This window comes from Notamacropus eugenii, chromosome 5, assembly GCF_028372415.1.
Source record: "Notamacropus eugenii isolate mMacEug1 chromosome 5, mMacEug1.pri_v2, whole genome shotgun sequence".
In the NCBI taxonomy this organism is placed as follows: Eukaryota; Metazoa; Chordata; class Mammalia; order Diprotodontia; family Macropodidae; genus Notamacropus; species Notamacropus eugenii.
In genome coordinates, this window is record NC_092876.1 from 325,691,026 (window position 1) to 325,714,822 (window position 23,797).

At 39.2% G+C, this 23,797-nt stretch overlaps 1 protein-coding gene and 1 long non-coding RNA gene across 2 annotated transcripts in view; one reads left to right on the forward strand and one right to left on the reverse strand.

The window, feature by feature from the left end:
- LOC140506382 (uncharacterized) overlaps positions 1-23,797 on the forward strand; it is a 53,566-nt gene that overhangs the window by 25,709 nt on the left and 4,060 nt on the right. The window lies entirely within an intron of this gene.
- CLSTN2 (calsyntenin 2) overlaps positions 1-23,797 on the reverse strand; it is a 962,254-nt gene that overhangs the window by 19,677 nt on the left and 918,780 nt on the right. Inside the window, exons 11-14 of the mRNA XM_072613511.1 lie at positions 16,614-16,762; positions 7,314-7,534; positions 2,330-2,500; positions 1,064-1,209 (exon numbers count right to left, since the gene is read on the reverse strand). Of these exons, the coding sequence (XP_072469612.1) occupies positions 1,064-1,209; positions 2,330-2,500; positions 7,314-7,534; positions 16,614-16,762 (687 nt within the window). The remainder of the gene's footprint in view (positions 1-1,063; positions 1,210-2,329; positions 2,501-7,313; positions 7,535-16,613; positions 16,763-23,797) is intronic.

Here is a 23,797-nt window from a genome sequence, read left to right on the forward strand (position 1 = left end):
AATGTAATGGAATATTTTTGTGCTGTAAGAATCAGTGATTATGAGGAACTGAGAGAAATGTGGGAAGACCCTACATAAATAGATGCCAAGTGAGGTAGGTACTTCAGAGTAAGGTAGGCAACCATGAGAACAATGTCAGCAATGACAAAGATAATGCAAACAGAAACAATATTTTTAGGTAATTAAAATTTGATTAAGTATGATGGACAATTTTGGGCAAGGAAAACTAACTGATGAGGAAATAAACTTATCTCATAGTTAGGGGACTATGCGAAAGATGATATATGCTGTCAGATGTGGTTGCTGTATATTTTGGTTTGGCTTAACATTTTTTCTTATAAGTGCAGCAAATTAAAGGAAAATGACTAACATAAAAATAAAAGGTTTTGAATTTTTAAAAAGAAATTTTGGGGTGGTGGTGGTGGAATTAAAAGGTCAAACAGGACCATGATGAGGCAGAGCACGCAGGCAAATGAACGGAGAACAAAGTGAACTCCTATGTCTTAGGTTATGCCCTAGTTCCTGTCATTGGGCTACTATGGTAACGATCTTTGATGTTAATACCTCAACATCCTCCTTTCTTTGGAGTACCATCTAATGGTGGGCATTCTGGTTTGCTACATATATGAAAGAGAAAGAGTTTTTTCTCCTCCCTTTTTCTCTTCACCTTTCTCTATTCACCACCCATGCAGATTTGAGTTTGCCCTGAATTTGGTGAAGAGTATTCATTTTGAGTGCTTTTGTGGTTCTGACTGAAATTATCACTCCAATTTGTGAAAGTAATAGGCAGGTGACCAAGGAAATAAGCTGGAGGGTCCATTTAAGTCTCGTGACTCATATCTTTAACTTGATCTAACTTACATTTTTCACAATTGAATGAATGAGAATTGTAGAAGTGTCCTTTCAAAGTCATTCTTGCATCTCCTCCATCTTTATCCCTGATTCTTTTTCTTAAGGGGGACACAAGGAAGGAGAGAGGGGGTGGCACTTTCCTTTTAGGCTTATATTAGGATCCACTAGAGCCATGAATATGTTTGTAAAATAAAACAGCAGCAAGACTCACCTCTAAGTTAAATTCATTACTAGTGTATCGTCCATTGAGCTCGGAGCACTTGATCTGAAACTTTCGATCATCCAGGCTGGCTGGGTGCCAATTGCGATAGCGGACCTGGCGAAGGACTTGCTCATAGCTGGTCATTGTGCCCACACCTAGGTCAGGAAAGTCAAAAACCAATTATTCTCAGGGGGATGCTCCAAGGCTAACTTGTAGCCTATAAATTCAGTTTTCTGTATTTGCCAAGAGAAGGAATTCTGCTGGTGGAGGGGGTGAGGGGAGGAATATATTTCAAATTAAGTTTTACGAATGAAATGAATTATTTCTTGAAAAGAGTCAAGTTCCAAAGATTCAGCCAAATTAATCCATGATCATTTATATCCGATGGGGTTTCTAGGTAGGGTGGATTGGTTCATTGTTATTAAAAATTCTTAAAGTAAGAGGAAGAAAATTCCATACATCTAGGTTATCTGGATCATTGGTTCCCACTTTTTTTTTTTGTTCCACAAACCCTTTTCAATAAAAAACAAAACAGCGTTGTGAATACCTGGGGTAAATTAATATACAACTTACAATATTCTTTTTCTTTCTTTTTTTCCAAACTTCTTAATAGTATTCTTTTCAATTTGCAACATTCATTATTTGAAAGATTTTGAGTTCCACATTTTTCTCTCTCCCTCCTTCCCTTCCCCTCTTCTCTCCCCTAAATGGCAAACAATCTGATATAGGTTATACCTGTGCAATCATATAAAACACATTTCCACCTTAGTCATGTTGTACTCACAATATTCTTTTAGATTTATTCATTAAGTATTTTCAATAACTACAATGATAAATTTATAATGCTTCAAACATACATATCCTTATTGTCAGAGAGGAAAAATATATTTGTAACATAATTAGGCAATTATTTACTGATTTAAAGAATTTTAGCATGAACCCCTTGGAATTGGAGGCCCATGGTCATAGTTTCTGTTCTACCACTTGCTAGGGGTTTGGGAACTACTAATTGGGAACTAATCAACTAATTGATTTGGGTGATTTCTGTTGGTATGAGAGACCCAGGCTGATTATTAAGACCTGGTGACCAAAATTATGAGTCAGAAATCAAGTGTCCACATTTGAGCCATGGCAGGGGAATATGATAACCTGAGTGGTCTTCTATTTGACCTCTGTCTAACCTATTTCATAAAGCTCAAGTCATGGCCACTCCTTGCAGGAAAGCCATCAGCAACAAGCGAGTAGGTGAAACTGAAGTGCTGTGAATTCCCTTACCATAGATAGAATAGCCTGCTGTGGAGTTGGTGGCATCCAGATGTCTTTCCTGCAGCTCATCATAGTCGAGTTCTAAGCACTCTTGTCCAGGTTCAAGTTCTTCTCCCATCACCAAAATGTCGCAGAAGTCCAGATTGTGGAGCATCTCCTCTAAGAGTACATGCTTTGGGGCTACAGGATGGGAAAAACACATGCCTAAGGGACAGTTGGGAAGCATGAGTATGTAGTAGTGGAAAGAGCACTGGAGTTGGAGGCCCAGGGTTATTAGAATTTTTTGTTTTACTGCTTACTGGTCATGTGAATTTTGGCACATCCTTCTACCTCTCTGAATCTTGGTTTACTTACCTATAAAATGGGGGTAATAATATCTGGACTATCCATATCATAAAAGTCACACTGATGAAAGTGCAGTCATTCAGTCAACTAGAATTTATTAAGTGCCTGTCATATGACAGTGTAGCACGAATGCGATATTCATAGCACCTATGGCAACCATGAATATCCTGGCACAGTTCTGAATTGCAAAATACAACAGACTTTCCACATGGAAGACAGAACACCAGAAAGCCAAATCCCAACACCAGAAAGCCAAATCCATAATAGTAACAAAAATCTATACACAATAGCAATGCAGAAGACAACACCATCTCCAAGCCTTCCTCCTTCTAGGCTTCCCACAAACCACCTCCCTTAAACAAATCATAAGCAGGTTCTTTCACTCACACTAGCCAGCTGCCTGCTTTCCTGCATCCTTCCTAGCTCTGACTGCTCTCATGACTAACTTCCTCTTAGCTCTGCTCTAGCTCCTCCTCCTGTTCCACCCTTTCTGTCCCATCCTTCAGCAAGCTCCTCTTATCATAGGCTCCAGTGATTCAGACTTCCACGTGACCCAGGCAGGTCACATGGGCATTTTAATAAATGGGAAAGATCTTTTCATTGAAGTTGGGATTGCAGCCAGGCACTGTGCTAAGTGCTAGGGTTACAAAGAGAAGGGGAAAAAAACAACAACCAAAAATCCAACAACAAACAACGCTATCTCTTCTCTTCCTTGTTCCTCCCCTCCCCCAGCCCCCAAAGTCTCTGCTCACAAGGAGCTCACAGTCTAATGGGCACAAACAATGGATGAAAATGTTAGAACCAAGATATATACAAGATAAATTGGGGAGGGGCAGTATTGGGGGAAAAGCATTAAATTTAAAGACTTTTTTGCAAAAGATGGGACTTTAGCTGAGACTGGAAGAAAGCCAAGGAACATTGATGAGGAGGGAGAGGTTTCCAAGTAAGGAGACCTTCAAGGAGTCAAGAAATGGAGTGTTGTATACAAGGAAAAGTCAGGAAGCCAGAGTTACTAGATCGTAGAGTACATGGGAGACAGTAAGGCATGAGAAGACTGGAAAGGTAGAAGGGGGCCAAATGATGAAGGATTGTAAAAATCAGATGATTTTGTTTGATCCTGAGAAAAATAGGGGGCCAGTGGAGTTTACAAAATAGAGAGGTGACCTCTTCAGGCCTGTGTTTTAGGAAGATTCATTTGACAGATGAGTGGAGGATGGATTGGAATTGGGGAGGCTATTACGGTAGTCTAGGCCTGAGAAGAGAAGGGGGTCTATTACAATAGATGTTAAGAGGGTAGAAACAACAGGCCTTGACAATTATAAATCCTGAAGGTGCTACATAAATGTGACCCATCATTGTTATCGTTGTTAGCCTGTGACACAATCACAGTGCCTCTCCTCTGTACATAGGGCTGCTACTATCTTAGATCAGGGGTTCTTAACCTTTTTTGTGTTGGACTCTTCTGGCAATCTGGTGAAGCTTATGAACTCTTCTGAGTAATTTTTCTTTTTATTTATTGATTTTTTTTGTAAATTAATTTGTTTTCAGTTTTCAACAATCACTTCCATAAATTTTAAATTTTCTCCCTCTTCCTCCCCAAGATGGCATGCAATCTTAAATGGGTTTTACACATACATTCTTGTTAAGCACATTTTCACATCAGTCATGTTGCATAGAGGAATTAAAACGAATAGGAGAAACCATGAGATAAAAACAAAACAAAACGTAACAAAAGAGAAAATAGTCTGCTTCATTCTGTGTTCTGACTCTATGCTTTCTCTGGATGTAGATGGCATTTTGCATCAAGAGTCCTTTGAAAATCAAGTAATTTTTTAAATACATAAAACAAAATACATAGGGTTACAAAGGAAATCAATTATAGTGAAATATAATTAACAAAATATTTTTTTAAAAGGTTCATATACCCCAGGTTAAGAACTCCTATTATGATGAAATAGGAGTGCTAGTCACTGAACCTTCTGTTTCTCCATCTGTAAAGAAAAGGGGTAAATCAAATGGCCTCTGAGGTCCCCACCATCTCTAGATCTATGATCTCATGATACTAAGTCCCTTCTTCTCCCAGCCCCCAAATCTCTACCCTGACCAAAAATATCTTCCCCAAATCCTGAACTCCAAACATTAGCATTACTGCTTTGCATTGATATATTGCCTCTTGAAAGTCCCTAGTAAACTGCAAACATGTTACTTGAGAGGAGTAATACATTAATACCAACATATTAGCAAGGAAAGCTGAGAGCAGAATTGTATAGAACCAAGTCCTGGCTTTAGGGCATAATGTTATCATAGCCCTCCACAAGTCTTCTCCTCTTTCGTCTTCTCCCTGGCTTATTTTATGACTCTCAGTTTTTCAAGAAAATGATTGAATAGTTTTAAGAACCCATTAAACCTTGAAAAATGCTAGCCAGAGGGAAGCAGTTCTGGGAAAAAAAACCACAAAATATCCCAACAACTTTATCCTATATCAAAGGCATTCAAGAGCATATGTGGAAGTATAAATTACAAACATAATTGAAAATTGATCTTGAGAGCCACTCTGCATAGGGTTTTACTGGCTCTTCTTTCTTTCTAATGATGGTCTAGGGAAGAGAAGGATGGCAGTCGGGCAGTGGAGTCAATGTGGGGCAAGAGGAAATTCCTCAGTTTTGTAATGATTGGGGAGCCATAGTTTGAAAAGGTGAGCCTACCTTCCCATAGTAACCTTAACTTTCCTACAACCTATGAAGACTTTCTCAGAATAGATCTACACAATCTAGTCTTGGGGGCCTTGAGTGGTCAAGTCAGCATATGCTGAGCTGGTGGCTTCTGGTAATGGAACAAGGAAGACTGGCTGTTCTGGTAATGGAACAAGGAAGACTGGCCTAACCACTTCTTTTCCCAGTTTTGGTGTAATATTGGGTATCAGTTGGTAGTTCTTTAAAATCCGTCTTGAATCTTTGCATACTCACTTCTCATCCCTCCTTCCCACCCCCCATTCCCAGGACATTTCAGTTTTATCAAATCTATGGGGCCATAAGAATTATACCTGTGCGAAGGCAATTTGAGTCTTTATCTCTAGATGAAATAATAATAATGATGAAGGTAATAATAACAGCTAATATTTATGTAGCACTTTTAAAGTTTGCAAAGGCCTTACTTATGTTAACCCATTTGATTCTCACAACAGCCCCTATAAGGTGGTGTTATTCTCTCCATTTTACAGATGACAAAACTGAGATCTGGTGACTTGCTCAGGGTCACATGACTAAATAAGTGTCTGAGGTGGTATTTGAACTTGATCTTCTTGATTCCAAGTCCAATACTTTGATCCACTATGCCACCTAGCTGAGAATTTAACAATGAGATAATCATAATATCTTAGCGTAGGAAAGGACTTGATTAATTATTTTGTCCAACCCCTTATTTTACTGATGAGGAAATAAGGCCCATTGAAGTGACTCATCCAAGGCTTTATAGTTTAAAGTAATGAGTAAAACCAGGGCTAGCATGCACATTTTCTGACTAATAGGTGATCACTGACTTGTAAAGGTAAAACAAATCCACTTGTCATTATTAATAGTTTACAATAAAGGTGGGATGGCATTGAGAAAAGAACACTGGCTTTGGAGTTAGAGGACCAGAATTCAAATCCTGAGTCTGCCACTTAATACCTTGTCATCTTTAGCTAATCGCTTTTCTTCAAAGGTTTCATTTTCCTTATCTGTAATTGGGAAGTTTGAAGAAGTCTCTTCTAGCTCAAAATCTGTGCTTCTATGATTCTAAGGTCCCATCTTTTTAACTAACCAACTAACTGGCTTATTGGATCTGTAAACAACAGGACAATTCTGAAAATCATTAATTGCCCCTTCATGCTGTGCCCATTAGCTGGTGCTAGAGCTTTAGGCTGACATGCAAACCACATCTAGGTGTATGTGTTATAGCTTCCAAAAGCTGAGGTCAAAACTCCTTTCTTGTTTGGGCTGACGTTAACCACAAATGACCACAGGAGAGAAGGAAGGATCATACAGCATAATGCACATCGGCATATAACTCTGAAACGGCACAATCTGAAACAGGTAAAACACAATTTATTTTTATGAGCTACAGAGTGTGCAAGGAGGGCTCAGATTGCAATATTCTTCAGCCTTCGGGGAGCAGGGGTAGTTTAAGGCAACTGGTAATTAGGATTATTATAGAAGCAACCCTTCAGGGAATCCAGTCCACCCAAGCCTGCAGATCATTAGCAACCACTTTCCTGAAGGATGTATGGAGACTTGAAAGTTATTCTCCTTGAGAAACATAGTTGAGGACAGTTCTCAAATTGATGTTTTTTTTTTTCTCCTATAAACTTGCACCACTGTAGAGGGTGAAAAAAAGAAGAATTTTTCCTACAGGCATATACTTCAGCCTTCAGTGTTGCTAATATTGGTCCCTAGCTGAATAATTCAAAATACTTTATTCAGCTTTCACTGAACAACCCTACTGATAATGAAACTGGTGAAAATACAAATGCTGAAAATTTCCCAATAGCTTAGAGTAATCCTGCTGAGTGAGACCTTCATTTTAATATATACATGTCAAAAAAATGTTTACACCTTGAAATACAGCCTCAAATACTATCAGGAAGGTAACAAAAACATTCCAAACTAACCTTGGTCTTCCTCCGAGTCTCCTGGTGGTTCTGCTTTGGCAAGGGTGCTCACAATCTTGACATCAGGAAAGAGAGTCACCCCTCTGACGTTTTCAAACTGGGCAGCTGGCCTCACAAGGTGATCTGTTCCACTAATGGTGATCCTGGGCTCTATGGCTTGAAGCACCATCACATAGGCATCCACATCTGGAACGCTAATGCAGACATCTTCTCCAAAACATCTGGAAAAAACACAGGGTTCCTTCAGTGAATGGTAGGTTGGCAATTTACCAATTCAATTCAATTAGACAAACATTTATTAAAATTCCACTTACTATAAGCAGGACACCATTAGCATCGGAGACAGGCTGATTGATGAAAAACAATACAGTCTCTGTCTTTGGGATACCTAATGTCTAATAAGGTGGTAAGATATACTCAAATAAAGTAAATTGGAGAGACAGAAGGAAACAAAGCTGTATTGATTAAGTGCCTACTATGTGCAAGGAACTGTGCTAAAGGCTTTAAAAATATTATTTCATTTGATCTTCATGACAACCTTGGAAGACAGGTGCTATCACTATTCCCATTTTATAGTTGAAGAAACTGAGTCAGACAGTAGATGAGCGACTGCTCAGGGTCATACAGCTAGCAGTACAGCATAAGGGAAGAGAATAAGTATTTATATGTATATTATATATTTATATATTATACGTATTTATTATATTACATTATATATTATACTAATGTATTAATATTGTATATATTTATATATATATATAAAACCTCCTATGTCCTGGGTGCTATGCTAAATGCTTTTTACAAATATTTTATTTGATCCTCACAAAGGTAGGTGCCATTATTATCCCCATTTTACAGTTGAGGCAATGGAGGCAAGCAGAGATTAAGTGACTTGCCCAGGATCACACAACTAGTAGATGTTTGAAGCTGGATGTCAATTTGGGTCTTTCTGATGCCAGTCTCCAGTGCCCCATCTACTGCACCACCTAGTTGTCATAATCATAATGCCCATAACAAAGTAGGTGTCTTACTGAGGAACTAAAGGCCTCTGAGTTTGACCCTGAAGGATACATATTTACTAAGCATCTACTTTGGGTCTTACCCATGTTAAATAATGTGGATATTTAAAAAAAAATACAAGGCATGCTTTGTGCCCACCAGGGCTTCCTGTTTAGTTGAAGGGACAAGATATACACTTATACTACCCAACAAGACAGTCTACACCCAAGTTCTAACTCGGTGGGTTTGATGGTCAGAAGTTAAGATGGTGTGCAACTTAGGGACATGTCATAAGATAACGATCATTCATCTGGCAGGTATGTTCTAAAAGCATACCTGAAAACTAGCAAGGAAACAAAAATGGTGAAAACAGCCAAAGCATATATTCTCTTTACTCAGAGTAGAATCTCTTAGGCCTTCATTTAATTCAATTGAGCAGTTATGTATTGAACCTCATGTGCTAGGTACTGTGGGAAATACAAGAATGAATACTTTCCATTTCTCTAGAATTTTCAAGTTGACCAAATATCCTGTTCACAACAACCCTGTGAAAGATGTAGTACAAATGCTATTAGGATCACACAGGGGATAATTTCAAAGGTGAGACTAGAATCCAGGTCTCTACATTCAAGAAACTTACAGTCTAGCAAGTCTAAGTAGTATAGAAACAGTACTGAAGGAGGAATAATAAAATCTGGCATTTATATGGCACTTGAATGTTTGCAAAATTGTATTATCTAAGCTTTATAAAAGAGACATTCCCAGTCTAGATGCACTGTGCTGAGTTCTGAGGATACAAAGAAAAAAAGTCCCTGATACACTCTAATATTGTCTAATGACAGCTAGATGTAACTACAGCTATATTATCCCCTTGTTGTAGAAAGGAAAACTGAAGATCCTTCAAATGACTTGTCCACAGTCACTAGGCTAGTAAGTGTCACGTGTAAACCTAGGTCTTCTTGACTCTAAGATCAGGAATGGCCCTTGCTATAAGGCTAAAGGGGTCTGCTAACCAACTAACTAAATGGGGAGTAATTTGGATTCTCATTCTGGAGGCAGCTAATGTTGATCCTTTTGTGGTCCCAGGCACACCTCACTCCCTGTTGCTGACTTCACCATTCCCAATGACTGGTGGGCTAGTATAAGAATCATAATTGCAGGGATCAGAGAAAGTTTCATAGCAACCATGGCATTTGAGTCAGTCTATTAAGGATAAGTAAAGTTTAGAAAGGTATAGAATAGAGGAAAGTACTTCAAACAGGAAGCAGCACAGCACAGTCCAAGGCATGACGATGGGAAAGCACATGACTTCTTTGGGAAATGGTGAATAAATAGTTCAGCATGACCACAACTTAGGGTAGGAGGAATAGGAAAAATAGGTCAGAGGGCTTTGAATGCCAAACTAAAGGGTTTGAGCCCATTTCCTAGGCTATGGGAAGATTCATAAGGAGGGTAGTTGCATAATGAATGATGAACTTTAGGAAGATTACTCCGGCACCATGTACAGAAAGGATTAGAGAGGAGAGATGAGAATTAGATCAGAAGACTATTGTTATGAAGGCCTTACCCCAGGAAAGTAGGAAAGGAATGGCGAGGACAACTATTTTGGAAGTAGAATCAACAGAATTTAGCAAGTGACTAGATGTAAAGAATAAAGAGAGGAAGAGAACCGAGGAGGGTTCCTCAATTTCTAGGTGGTTAGAGAATTCATAAAAAGGAGCTGACTTGGGGATGACAAGGTGGGATTCATTCTTCTCTGGACATATTAAGTGTGAGATGCCGGTAGGATAACCAGATGATAATTATCTAATTACCTCCAATTTGGAGATATGAGTCTGGAGCCTGAATGATAAACTTGGGAATATTCCATTGGTGGGCAATATCTAGTTGTCAGTGGTTGTCAGTGAGCAGAATATTGAGGTAGAATAGAAATAGAATAGAAAGTTGTAGACAAATTGTTGTATAAGTGTGAGATTTATTAGGTAGGAGGAGGAGGCTTAAACCAACTAAGGAAACATGAAGAGTGGTCAGAGAGATAGGAGAAAAACTAGAAGCTTCTTTAATATCCCAGAAGCAAAGGGAGAAAAAGAGTTTTATGAGAGAGAGGATGACAAATATTTCAGAGAGGGTAACCTCTCTGACCTGAGGAAACACACACACACACACACACACACACACACACACACACACACACACACACACACACATACACACATAAACGACTTGGTAATTATGAGGTCTTTGGTGACCTACAAAAAAAACAATTTCAGGTAAGTGGAAAACCAGATTGCCAAGTGTTAAGGAATGAATGGGAGGTAAAGAAGTGGAGGCATAATGAGTTTAGACAATCTTTCTGAGAAGACTCAGTGAAAACAGAAATATCGAATGGTAGCTCAAAAAAGAAAATGGTATCTGAGAAGAATTTATTTTTTAGAATAGAGAAAGTCTGAACTGTGAGGAGAGATTAAGGATGCTTTAGAAAGGAAATGACTGATAAAGTCAAGTCCAAGAGGAAGGAAGAGAGAATGGGATCAAAGCCCAAGGGGAAAGGTGATTCTGGAAAGGAGGGACAATTCTTCCTCTCTGAGACTGGAGGAAAGTAAGAGGGGATGGTGAAAATATACATATTTTGAGGTGGAGTGGAGCAAAGTTGAGAGAGCTTATGTTTCACTTTGCTCAGTAAAGTAGGCAATGGGCTTGGCTATTGAGACAGAATGGAAGTGGGTATAGAGTTGAAATTACTGATGAAAGTGTTAACAGTTTGAAGTGTCATTTCAGCGCATTTGCTGAGTAAATAAGAGATAACTAAAAGGGCTGTTGAACAGGTCAATTAAAGTTAGTGTAAATTTGTAGTGCTTTTGCAACACTTTTGAGCGATTTTTGGCAGTCTAGTGACGGTAGTGGAAAGACCCTGCTGTGGCCTTTCTGCTATTCTGTGCTATTGGAAATTGGGAGGGCAGGTCACAGGCATGAGGGATTGCAGGAGCCTAGCAAGAATGTCAGTGATATGACTATCTAGCCTGGATGAGGAGACTACTGAAGCAACAAGGGTCTTGAGGTACTGGGAGAATGGGTGGAAGAGGGATAAGGAGCAAGGCAAGGAGGAGTGAAGTAATGGGAGATAGAAGATGAGAAGCTGGACATATTACCTGTATGGACTTGGGCTTTATCTTTCCAAGGTTCAGTTTCCTTATCTGTAAAACTAGAGGGTTGAACCAGATGGCTTCTACGTTCACTTCCAGCCCTGTTGTTATGATGTTATGGGATGGGAATTTCAGAATAAGAGCTTCAAGGGAATTCTGAGTAGAATCCAAGGCATGGTTTATACTTTTGGAGTAAAGACATAAATCACTGATGTCAGGAAGATCCAAGAACCTGTGAAGCCATGCCATTGAAATACTTGTCAAGATGACTAGTGTGCCTTGTATAGAGTTTTAATAAAATTATTTTGTCCTCTCCTTTTCTAGCATATAACAGTTTCAGAATAGCAAATTAGAAAAAGAAATGAAGATGGGAAGGACAACTTACAAGCTGAGAAAGGGAGGAAAGAGAAATTTAAATTGACACAATTAGTAAAGTATTTATTATTCTGAGGGCATTCAATGTAGAGAAAAATATTCTTCAAAAGCTTCTGAAGATATTGTATTTATATTTAGCACAGTGAAATAAAGGATGGGCATAAGGACTCCCATGAGTCATCAATGAGAATGTTATTTTTAGTATTTTCTGTTTAAGAAGGCAGGGGTTAGCCTTCGATTATTTGGAAGATTCAGTTACCTTGGGCAAGATATTTAACCTCTCTGGGCCTTAGTTCTGGCTTTGACATTTTGGGATTCTGTGGGGCTTCTCATTCCCAATGGTGTTGGCATTATTATATTTATAATACTCTTCACACTGATATGTTTAAATCACCTGCATCTCCCCATGATTGCCTCTGGATAATTCAAATGCCACCTTCTCCTTCCCCCTAGCCATTTATTTTTCTTTGATTAATCTGCAGTGTGGGCAGTTTTTCCTTTAATGTATAGCAAAATCTTTCTAAGACCTCTTTCTGTGCCTTAGTACTCTCTATGCCTTCTCTCTACCCCAACTCCACCAGAAATTCATGCCCATCTAAATATCACTTATCCTGAAATACTCCCATTTTATTGGATTTCTCTTCTATTCTCAGCAGGCTGAGTTTCTGTGGTGTAGAATCCCGTTATGATTGGTGGGGGCTCACAGACAGTCCCGTCATAAGGGCTGAACTTTGATGACCATTTGTGGAGGGCTGCTCTAAGCTACTGAGTTCAAAGGAAAATTTATTACTAAAGCTATCAGAAGGGATTTATAGAGAACAGCCTGCCAGTAGAAACAGAAATATTCTTATATGATCAACATGCAACTCTTAAACATTTAATTAATGTTAAACTGAGTAATCAATGGCATGGTTAATTTGGTAGAAGGTAATTGTTATGAGCATTATTATTAGTTATGCAAATTGTTATCTAATAGGCTGGATAGAGCCATCTTGCTAAATGAGACCCCAGAGCTAAACCATCCTTATCCATTGTGTGTTTTATTTCCCTTTAAGGATATCACAAGAGTGTTGTTTCTAGGTAATACTGGTGGTTTATGAGGTTTAGAAATATGCTCCTTTGTCTTACAACACACTGAGCCCGACTCTCCCCTGGCCAAGGGGAATGACATGCTCTGTTGTTCCTCAGCTGCTTCCCATATTCTCAGGTGAACTGAAACTGACAGCTACCAGGGTGAACAGCTTGTCAAAAAGTTGTTCTTTGGGTGGCTGAAAATGTAAGCCGCTGAGGGGTTAGGGAATCACCATTCTGCTACTTCCAGAATGCCAAGGGAAAGTGGCACTGTGCAAAATCTACTGACCAATAGATAGAAGAATGTGTGCCTCAGGGGAAGCCTAATTCTCTCCTCACTCCTTATCATGTAGATAGATAGTCAGAAGGCTCCCCTTTATTTAGGGACACAATCCTGTCATAAAGGATTGCTTATTACTATAGTGGAAGGAGTGCTAGATTTTAACCTTTGCTACTTATTACCTGTGTGACCTCGGACAAGTCACTTAACTCCTCCAGTCCTCAGTTTCTTCATCTAAAAAATGGGGCTATTATATTAGATGATTTCTATTCTTGTCCCTTCCATTTAAAATCTGTGATCCTTTGGAGAGGTTACACAAACCTAGCCTCTGAGGTTTTTGCTTAGATGGTGCTTCATTGGAGGCCCTGCTGCATTGGCCACAATTCTCTTCAAAAAATAGGGTTGCCTAAAAAGGGGTTAGGACCTCCATAGGCATCGGGAGGCAGGGGCCATTAATGAAACAAGGAAGAAGTACTACTTCCTTTCCTCCTCTGGCTGTGGCTCATTCACAAAATTCTATTTCACTGTTAGAACACAGGGTTGGCCTTTGGCAAAATCATGGCCACTAAATCTGCCCTCTGTGCCCTCCCACATCCCATTCTGAACCCACTCCATTCCTGCTGTCTCTACTTCCCCTTTTCAGGTTCTTATCTTTGGACCTATTTTTAAGTAGCCTCTTAGTTACCTGCCATAGCTATAAAAGTATCTTATGGACCAATAAGCTAATGCTCTGTTGCATGTGTGTAAATAATAGTTTTGCTTTTTATTTAATTCACACAATTAAAAAAGCAGTTCAACAAACATTATTAAGTACCTGCTATGGGCAAACCACTTTGCTAAGTACGAGGGATGTAGTGATGAAGAATGACAGTCCCTTCCCTCACTAGTTAATCATGTAATTGGGGATATATAGGAGACATACAGAAATAAGCATGGCACAAAGTACATTATGACAGGGGCAAAGAAGAGATCAATGCAAAATTGATTTAGTAAAATTTAAGAAAGGAAGAGACCACTTTTAGCTGGGGGAAGAGAGGTCAGGGATAGTTTCATGTGGCTCCTGAATTATGCCTTCAGTAATGACAAAGAACTTAACAGGGAGAGATAAGGAGATAGCACACAAATGGCTTGTGTGAATAAATTAAGTGTAGGAGATGAGGAAAGGGGAAATGGTTCAGGACATATATAAGCAACCAAGTCAGTCTAGAACACACCTACACAACTTGTAAACTTCTTCTGGCCACAAAGAAGTTAGACTAGAGACAGACTGAGGATGGCTGGTTGCTGTGGGTCACATGATAAATAGGAGATTGCACTGTGGCAACCCTACATTTTTCACTGGCCACCAGAAATCCTTTGGCAGATTATAAGCAGCCCTTGGGCCGTTATGTTGTGCAGGGCTGGTCTAGAATGTAGCGTGTGCTGAGTGTTGTAATATGCAATAGGCTGGAATGGTAGGCTGACCCATCAAAGAAGGCCTTCGAAATTAAGCTAAAGAGTTTGTGATTTATCCTAAAGACAATGGGGAGTTACAGGACATTTTTGAGCAGGGAATAATATAGCTTGTTCTATTATGGCAATGCTGTTATTTCCTTCCTTTCTTCTTCCTCTTCCTCCTCCCCTGCTCCCCCTCTGTCCACATGGGAAGTCATACCCTTATATGTTGGTGCTCTGTCCAAAGAAATATAAGTTTTGATTGCTTATGCTTCTCAAGATATCTTGGTGTTGGGGGATAGATTCTTTTTCTTCTCTTATTTATTGTATCAATCACTCCCCCCCCCCCCCAAAAAAAAACCCACCTGGGACAATTAATCCTTTTGTCTCATGTAGTTTTCATTTATGATGTCTTGAAATATAGCTCTGAAAAACCAGGCTTTGATAGAGCCCATTGAGATTCAAATGGAGTTACCTGACTATGCCTTTAAACCCAAATCACTTTGGCTTTCACCGATTCACCAATAATAGATCCCAGTCCAAGTCTCACTTGCTCATAGTTTAATTTTGATGGCTCAGAGAGAGTGTAAATAGCAGTGGTTTCTATTCTGGCCAGAAACCCTGAGGATCTTCCCTTCCCAGACTGATTTTTTTGAGAAGGCAAACTAGGCCATCTTTTGCCTCAATTCTTACCTAGCCTTTCATCACGGAATGCATGTTGCCTCAGATAAACTATCACCTGGGAAAGACCTTAGCTTATAAAGGCCAAGGTCTCCCACTGTATCCAGATGTCCTGACCTACATCTTGCCATTGAACTCCAAATGACTCTGGAGATACACTTAAATCCAATTCACTTGCAAGTCAAGACATCACCCTTCTGATGTCATTGGTCCTTGTTGGGAATGAAGAATAAACAACTTAACTAGACCTGTGCATTAGAAAGATTTATTTTAGAAGCTTCCCAAAGAATGTTTGAAGAGGGAGGTTAGAGGCAAGGAGACCAGTTAGGAAACATTATAACAGAGTAGACAAGAGGTCCTTGAGAATAAGCCTATAGGTTCATTGATATCGAGCAGGAAAGGAACTTAAAAGTCACTTAGTTCAACCTCTTCTTTTTCTAGATGAGAAAAGTTAAGATCCAGATGTGGGACTTGACTTGTTCAAGGTCATACAAACAGTATCACACAGTCTATGACTTCTCCTTAGCCTTCAGATCTTTCACAACTCCAAAATAGGGGTCTAGTACCTAGGAGATATTCAATAAATATTTGTTGATTAAATGATTGACATACTTTAATTCAATAAATATTTATCAAGTACTTACACTGTGCTAAGTGCTGGGGATACAAAAGATGAAAAACAGTCCCCTGACCTCAAGGAGTTTACAACTGAGTGAGGGAGACAACATGTAAACAAATGCTGCTATGGTATAAGATTTAGCCTTCTGAATTGTATTTACACTGGAATAAGGGGCAGAGAAAATGAAACACTGTTAAGTCTCTCAAGAAATGAAACTTTAATGGTGGAATTTCAGGTCAAACAAACTGCTACAAATCAGTGACAGCGGTAGTTTTGAGTAAGGGCACCTTCCCAGAGCTCCTTAAATTAGGCAATCCATATACCTGGTTATTTATTTGGCTGTTTGGGCTTAGAATGGAAACCATACTGCTATTAAAGCAGACCCAATGGACAAAATGAAGACCAGAAGAACCTTCAGCAGTAAAAAAATTTCTTGAAAAATAAAATAAAATAATAAAATATTAAATAGATTGACATATGCCTCTTCAGGTATTTAGAAAATTGGCACAATCTCTTTCCTACAAATAGAAAAAATGTGAATAACACTATAGGTACAGGAAAGTGAGCCTTTTTTCAATGCTTAATAGATGGTAATTCTTTTTTCCTCAGGAATATTGTTTTCCCTCTTCCCAATCCCCATGGCAAGTACACTTTTTGCAGCATGATGGACTTAATGGGTGTGATGTAGTTGAACTTACTGGACTTTTGATGACACTTTGAGCCTCCTTACTCCTGAGGTGGGGAATTGCCTGGAGTTGATGTAGGACACTTTCTGGAGAGCCTGATTAATATTCTCGATGTCTTCTCCTTCCATAACGAGGACTGACTGGGAAGGGTTGAAGTGATACTAGAGGAAATGTATATGATTAGTAAAAAAGATAATAGGCACACAACATCTACCCAACAGTAGTCAAAGAGACATATCTTTGAGGAAATGCTTTCAGCATAACTCTTGAATCTAAATATCTACAAAATGTTGCATACATAAATATAGTAATCTATTAATTATTTGCATGTGTGTTATCTGCCCTCTGGATTATTGCCAGCAGAGCTTTAAACCCACATTGGAATCTCTCTGCCACCTGGTAAACTGGGGCCACTTTCTCTTGGCATTCTTGCAGGGAAAATTTAAATATCAGCTGTAGCCACAAGACTGAAAAAAAAACCTGTAAAATATCATAATGTATTTGAAAACCCAATATTCGTTATGTTTGGAGTGTCCACTGCTCTGTGTTATCTGCTTTCTGTTAGCACAGAGAATTAAATGTTGACCGTGGCTTGCTGTTGGTTATTGATTTTTGTCACAATCCTTTGCCATAAATATTGCCAATAATAGTGTTATAGCAAATGTTAAGACTTCAAGGGATCTAACATAGTCATCAGGATAGGGATAGTGACTGAACTTAGAATTTCATTAGCTTAGGGAACTACCAGGTGGGGAAAAATTCCCTTTACCAATGCTGGCTGGTCATTTATCTGCTTAGAACATTTTATCATTTATCTGCCATTTATCATCTTAGAACTGAGAAGTTGAATGACTTTCCTAAGGTGGCACAGATATTAGATGTTGGGCACAGAACTCAAATACAAGTGTTGGGGGCCTCTTCTTTATGTTACATCGCTGTATTCTTTCCATAGTCTGTATTTTGTAATATTCTAATAATGGCTCAAATTTATATAGCCCTTTAAGGCTTATAAAGTACTTAGTGCAAATACCCAAGGCTTAACTGTGAGGTTAAATTGTTTGTGTTTTTTCCTTCATTGTCGAAGAAGACCATGCCATCAAAGAAATGATGACATAACTAGCACTTGACTTTGTTTTGAGTGAGGGAGGGCTATGCGGGTCACCAGCCTCACTTCTCTTGCAGAGCCATCTGAATCCAGTGACCAAATATTCATCAGGATGACTGGAGATGACCCAGGATGCACTGGGAGACCTTGGGCCCTTTAGGCCAAATTAGACATCAGATCCAGACTTAAAACCCAGAACTCTTGATTCATGATTAATATGATTTAAAAAAATGTTATTTTCATTAATATATTTTGTCAAGCCTGTCTTCTGTCCTTGATTGCACTACTCTTTACTCTCTACCAGTTCTAATTCCTCACTGCCTTTGATGCCCAACCTCCACTGTGAGGTTTTCTGGCCTAACTTTGGGTCAAAACGATTATTCCTTTCCTTTGAAGTCTTACAACACTTCAGTATCAAGCTGGTCCCACACGGTATCTTGAGATTTCTTGTGTACTATCTTGACTATCTTGTCCCTCTTTCTGGATTATTTGTCTCCCTAACTTTTCTTTAAGACTGAGGTCAGTGATAATGACTTTTAAATTTTACATTTCTCAAAAGTCCCTAGCATAGTAGTCACTAAACAGATTCTGAAAATATATTTGTTAAATGAAAGGATAAATAAGGGGAATCTGAATTGGAGAGATATTTAATATAAAAAATGTTTTAAAAATGAAATACATTTTTATTACTTTGAAGGTATTACTCTGAGGGAATCTGTGATATTGTTGATGTAGGTATTTCCTCTAACCATACAGATTGCAACCTGTTGATACGTACCCATACCAGGTTCTTGGTCATGTCCTTCCTCTTACTAATCCTTCATAAAGGTTCTACCCAACATACTGCGGGTCTTCCTCTATAGCTTTTGCTATTACATGAATACTAATGGACAAAGACTAGTCTTTTGGTTATTACTTGTTCTTTCTATATGATTCACTTCCCCCCTCTCATTTCTCTATCTGTCTAATGACATATTTTATATTACTTCTTTTAATAACTCCTCACTTGAAATATATGGCAATCTACCATGTCTCTTCATGGCCCTTCCAGTGATTCTCAACTTTAATTCTTTAAAGACTGTGGTACTCCATGACTTATAATCATTCATCATTCAAGAACAAACACATGGTGATATGAAGACCTTTGGAGTGTTAATGTATGGGGGACCCATTATCTCTGGCTTAGCTGGTCATTCCAGTCATTGATCCAGTCACATCTGACTTTGTGACCCCATTTTGGTTTTCCTTGGCAAAGATACTGGAATAGTTTAATATTTACTTCTCCACCTCATTTTACAAATGAGGAAACAGGGTTACGTGACTTGCCTTCAGGGTCACGTAGTTAATAAATGTCTGAGGTCAGATTTGAACTTAGGAAGATGTGGTCCTAATTCCAGGAAATTATTTTCAAGTTTTTTTTTTTGTTGATATTAAGCATATATCTACTGATTTGTAGATTCCACCCATTTGTCCTGGTTGTACCTACTGGAGCCAAGCAGAATAAGTCTACTCCATCTTACACATGAAGGATTTCATGTGGATGAGTTAGTAAACTTAATCTTTCAGATTTTTTTTGAGATAAAAGACTATGGCTGTGAAATATTTCATATACTGTGCTATATAACCAATGTGCTGGTTCATTTTGCCTAGCTACTCTTTTCAAAATTTTTGAATTTCAAAAAACCTTTCAAGTATTTGCATACTTAATTGCTATGAATATATACATATATATATGTTCCATTCTTTCCCTCCTCCTCCTTTCTTTCTTTATTATTAATTGAATCCTTATTATGATCAACATATTGTATTAGGTACTATAAGTAGTACTAAGAAGACAGTTTCCTTTCCTCTCCAGAGGCCTATAATTCAGTTGAGATAATGGCATGTCCACAACTAGAAAAAAGGCAGTAGACTATGTTTCCTTTGAGTGCTCTGGGTAATAAGCTGTGTAGATTTTTAAAAAGGGAGAGATCATTTCCCTGGAGTGAAAATGGAAGACTTTATGGAGGATATGGAATTGGATACAAACTGAAGAGAACACAGGGTAGTAGCTGTTTGGACCATGAAGAAAGTTGGATTGAGATAGATAAGGATAGAAGAGAAAGGCAGAGGAAAGGGAATAAACAAGGATGAGAGTGTGTGTGTGTGGGGAGGTAAAAGATATGCTGAGGTCTTAGGATCATAGGACTCAGAGCAGGAAAAGGCTTTAGAGAACATCTAATGCACTTCCCCAACCTCCACTCCCATTCTCTCCTCACCTAAGCCCAAGGTTACAGAGTTGGTATTTAAACCCAGGTCCTCTCAAATCCAGTGCTCTTTCAAGATGATGATGAATGGATCAGGGCTGAAACAAAGGGTTTGTGTAGGGAAGAAATTTGAAATGGATTACAGAAAAGGTAGATTGGAGTCATTATTGTGGTGGATCTTAAATATGCTTTGAACTTTTTTTCCTGGAGACAACAGGGAATTACTAAAGGTTTTGAGTAGAGGAATAATCTTATAAGAATGGTATTTTAGAAAGGTTCATCTGGAAGAGACATGAAAAACAGATTATGGGGAGGTGGAAAGAAAACTAAAAGCAGGGAAATCAGTTAGAAGACCATTATAGTCAACCAAGTTTGAATTTATAAGTATCTAGATTAGGGTAGTATTCTCAGGCATGGAAAGGAAAGGATTTAAGATTCAACAGAAATATTGGAAGGGGAGAGAGGGTAGTTCTAGCCTGGGTGACCAGGATAATGGGCATACTACTGACAAAAATAGGAAAGTCAGGAATTGAAACATTTGTGTGTGTGTGTGTCTGTCTGTCTGTCTGGTTAGGGGGTGGGGAGAGGAATGATGATTTCAATTTGAGATCCCAATAGGTCAAACCCATGGAATAACCAACAGACAGTTGGCAATGTAGTATTAAAACTTGAGAAAGAGTTGGAGGCTAGGGATATAGCCTCAGGTATCCTCCAGGTGTAGAAAATAGCTGGTGCAATTGGACATGCTCCCTTGTGATTCACTTGGCAAACCCTTTTGTTGTAAGTAACACCTGCAAAGGTCAACTTCAGCTCAGTCCCAGGAAGGGGAAAATCATCATAAATTTCACAGACTTGGCAGCTGAGTAAATGAAGGTTGCCCAGAGAAGGATCCCTAGAGTGGAGTCATAAGGGACACAAAAAAGTGATCCTATTAAAGCCTAGAGCTGATGATCCCACCAAAGAGGAAAATGGACCCATGTGGGGGACATAGGCAAATGTCTTGGATGAAGGTGGGACAAAGGAACAAAGACTTTCTAGAGAGGAATTGATTGCGAACATGTCACAGTAGCATAGATACCTTGTTAGTGTGAGATTTCTAGCAAGAGAAAAGAGACTTAAGTAGGAAAGGCTGAGGATCCCTAGTTTACTTAATAGCTCAGCTGCCAAATCTGGGTGGCAGCCATGGAAAACGAGAGAGGGTCTTACACGAATCATTTATATCTTTGTTGAAGAAAAGAAGAAAAAACATGCACAGTGGATAAAAATAGCAACAGCTCTAACTCTGCTCTCTCAATCTCATGGCAGAAATATGAAAATCAAGACACGGTGAGGGCAAGAAAATTCAGATTGCAACATCAGACATCAGATGACAGGGTAAAGCTGGTGGTGTCTTGGCAGACAGAAGGAAGCAGCTTGAAGTAGGGGAGTCCTTAGGGGATGCGTGACAATAATCGCCACCTCGCTGTGTTTCTTGGTTCCCAGGAATATGATTCCTCTCCACTCCCTGACAGCCAATAAAGTAATGTGAAAATTTTTGTTGGCTTTGGAAAGCTTCTGAGGAGTTCTCTGATTGCTGTGTGTTTGGGACAGATGTTTTTGGATCTCAAGCAGGATGCATATGTATGAATTATATCACTACCCCAGGTCGAGAATCCCTGATGTCCCCTTTCACTCATGACTTGAGATGTCAGTCTGAGAGGCTTGGTCCTCTATACACTGGTACCTGCAGGAGTCTTCTGTTTCCTTTGGTTTCCTTCTGTCACTGTGCCAACTCACCGAGGGGCAACAGATTAAGAGTGGCAACTAGACAGGACTCCGTCACTGTTGTCATTTTACAACTGAAAACCTCTCCTAAGCCAGACTCTCAAGATATTAGTGCTTCTGGTCCCTTGCCTTGCACTGGGATATTGGGAAAGTTACTTGCATAGATGAAACACCAGTAGACACAGTTCCATGAAGGTACATCATTTTTGGGAGATGATAAGGTGACCCTCAGGGATAGCCTTGGAGACAGGAGAGCCTGGGTTCAAGTCTTGCCTCTGAAACATGATGGCTGTGTGACCATGGGCAAATCATTGAACTTCCCAGGGCTTTAAGCAGCTTTCTTGTCATAGTGTGATATTTCACATTTACTGACAGAAGGAGTTCCTACACTGAGAGTTCCCCACAGAATTGAAATCATAGGTCCGAATGCCCCTCCCCAGTAAGAAGGGACTCATATTTCTATGGATCTACTAGGACTATGGGCTTGGCTTCAACACAGAATCTGTTAAGAAAGTAAGAAAATAGTTCCAAAAAATCCCTACAGTGAATTAAAAAAGATTCAGGAATAAGTGGCGATATGCCAGAAGTAGACACTAGAAGGTGTCCCAGGATCAGACTGTAGTCTTTCAAACTACAGGCAAACTCTATTTATTTGCCTCATTGGAATGATTGATGAGTATGAAATAATAGATTTCCTGAGCTGAAAGGACCAGGAAGACTACCTAATCCAACTCCCTCATCTGACAGGTATGTTTGACAAATTTGTATTTGACAGATGAGGAAACTGAGGTCCAGAGATGTCAAATGACTTCCACAGCAGGACTGAGCCTAGAAGCTAGTTCTCTTGACTCTATACACTAAACATTACTAGACCACTAATATTTCTCACCAGCTGGTCCAGAGCTATGTTATTGAAAAGAATGAATGAAAATCATTAGTTAACACTGGGTGTTGTCGTCAATTTAGCTGGATAGCACATCATTTGGTAAATCTTCCCCAAAACCCAGAATGGGCTTGGACTGATCTTAAGTTAAAAGAGAAGAAAAATTTGCCAATAAACATTTATTAAATGCCATTGGGGATACCAAAAAATAAATAAATAAAAAGGCAAAGGCAGACTCTGCTAGTCTAATGAGACAGTCAACATGGAAATGTACCAAAAATTTTTGTGCAGGATAAATTGGAAGTAATCATTACAGGGAAGACATTTTCACTCTTATGGAGGATCAGGAAAGGCTTCAGGAGAAGGAGAGCTTTTAGTTAAGACTTAAAGCAAGGCCAGGAGGCAGAGACGAGGACAGAGAAAATTCTAAGTCTGAAGAAACCAGGAACTAGCTCAGCTAAAACAATTCAGAAAGTCAGTGCTAGATTAGATTTGACCTCATAGCTTCATCTTTCCTTGTTCCCCATTCTACATACGGCTGGATCACAACCCTGGAGTCATCCTTAGCATTTTGTGCTCCCTTGCTATACATATTCAATCTTTTGCCAAGTCTTGTCAACGTTACCACCACAGTCTCTCTTGAATGTCCCCAGTTCTCCCCTCCCAGAACCACCACCCCAGTTCAGTTCCTCTTCACCTGACACTTGGACACCTGGATTTCAATAACTTCCTGCCTCAAGTGGTTCAGTCCATCTTCTACATAGCTGCCAAAGCAATATTCCAAAAGTACACCACTCCCCACATTCTTCTCTTGTTCAAAAAGCTCTTTGGCTTTTAGGAACAAATATAAGCCTCTTTGTTTAGCATTTAAAGCCCTTTATATGGACTCTCCAGATTTTCTCATGCATTCTTCCCCTTCATATATTCTGTTGGACAGCCAAGCCATCCTTGCTGTTTCTCGTACATGATGTTCCATCTCTGCCTTCATGTTAGCAGCAAAAGCTAGGTGGTGCAGTGGATAGATTATTGGGCTTAAAATCAGGAAAACTAGCCCCAGACACTGACGATTTGTGGGCAAGATAGTCAAGACTCTGGGCAAGTCACTTAACCATTGTTTGCCTTACTTTCTTTACCTGTAAAATGGGGATAACAGCACCTAATCTCCCAGCCTTGATCAAGTGAGATGATAATGTAAAGA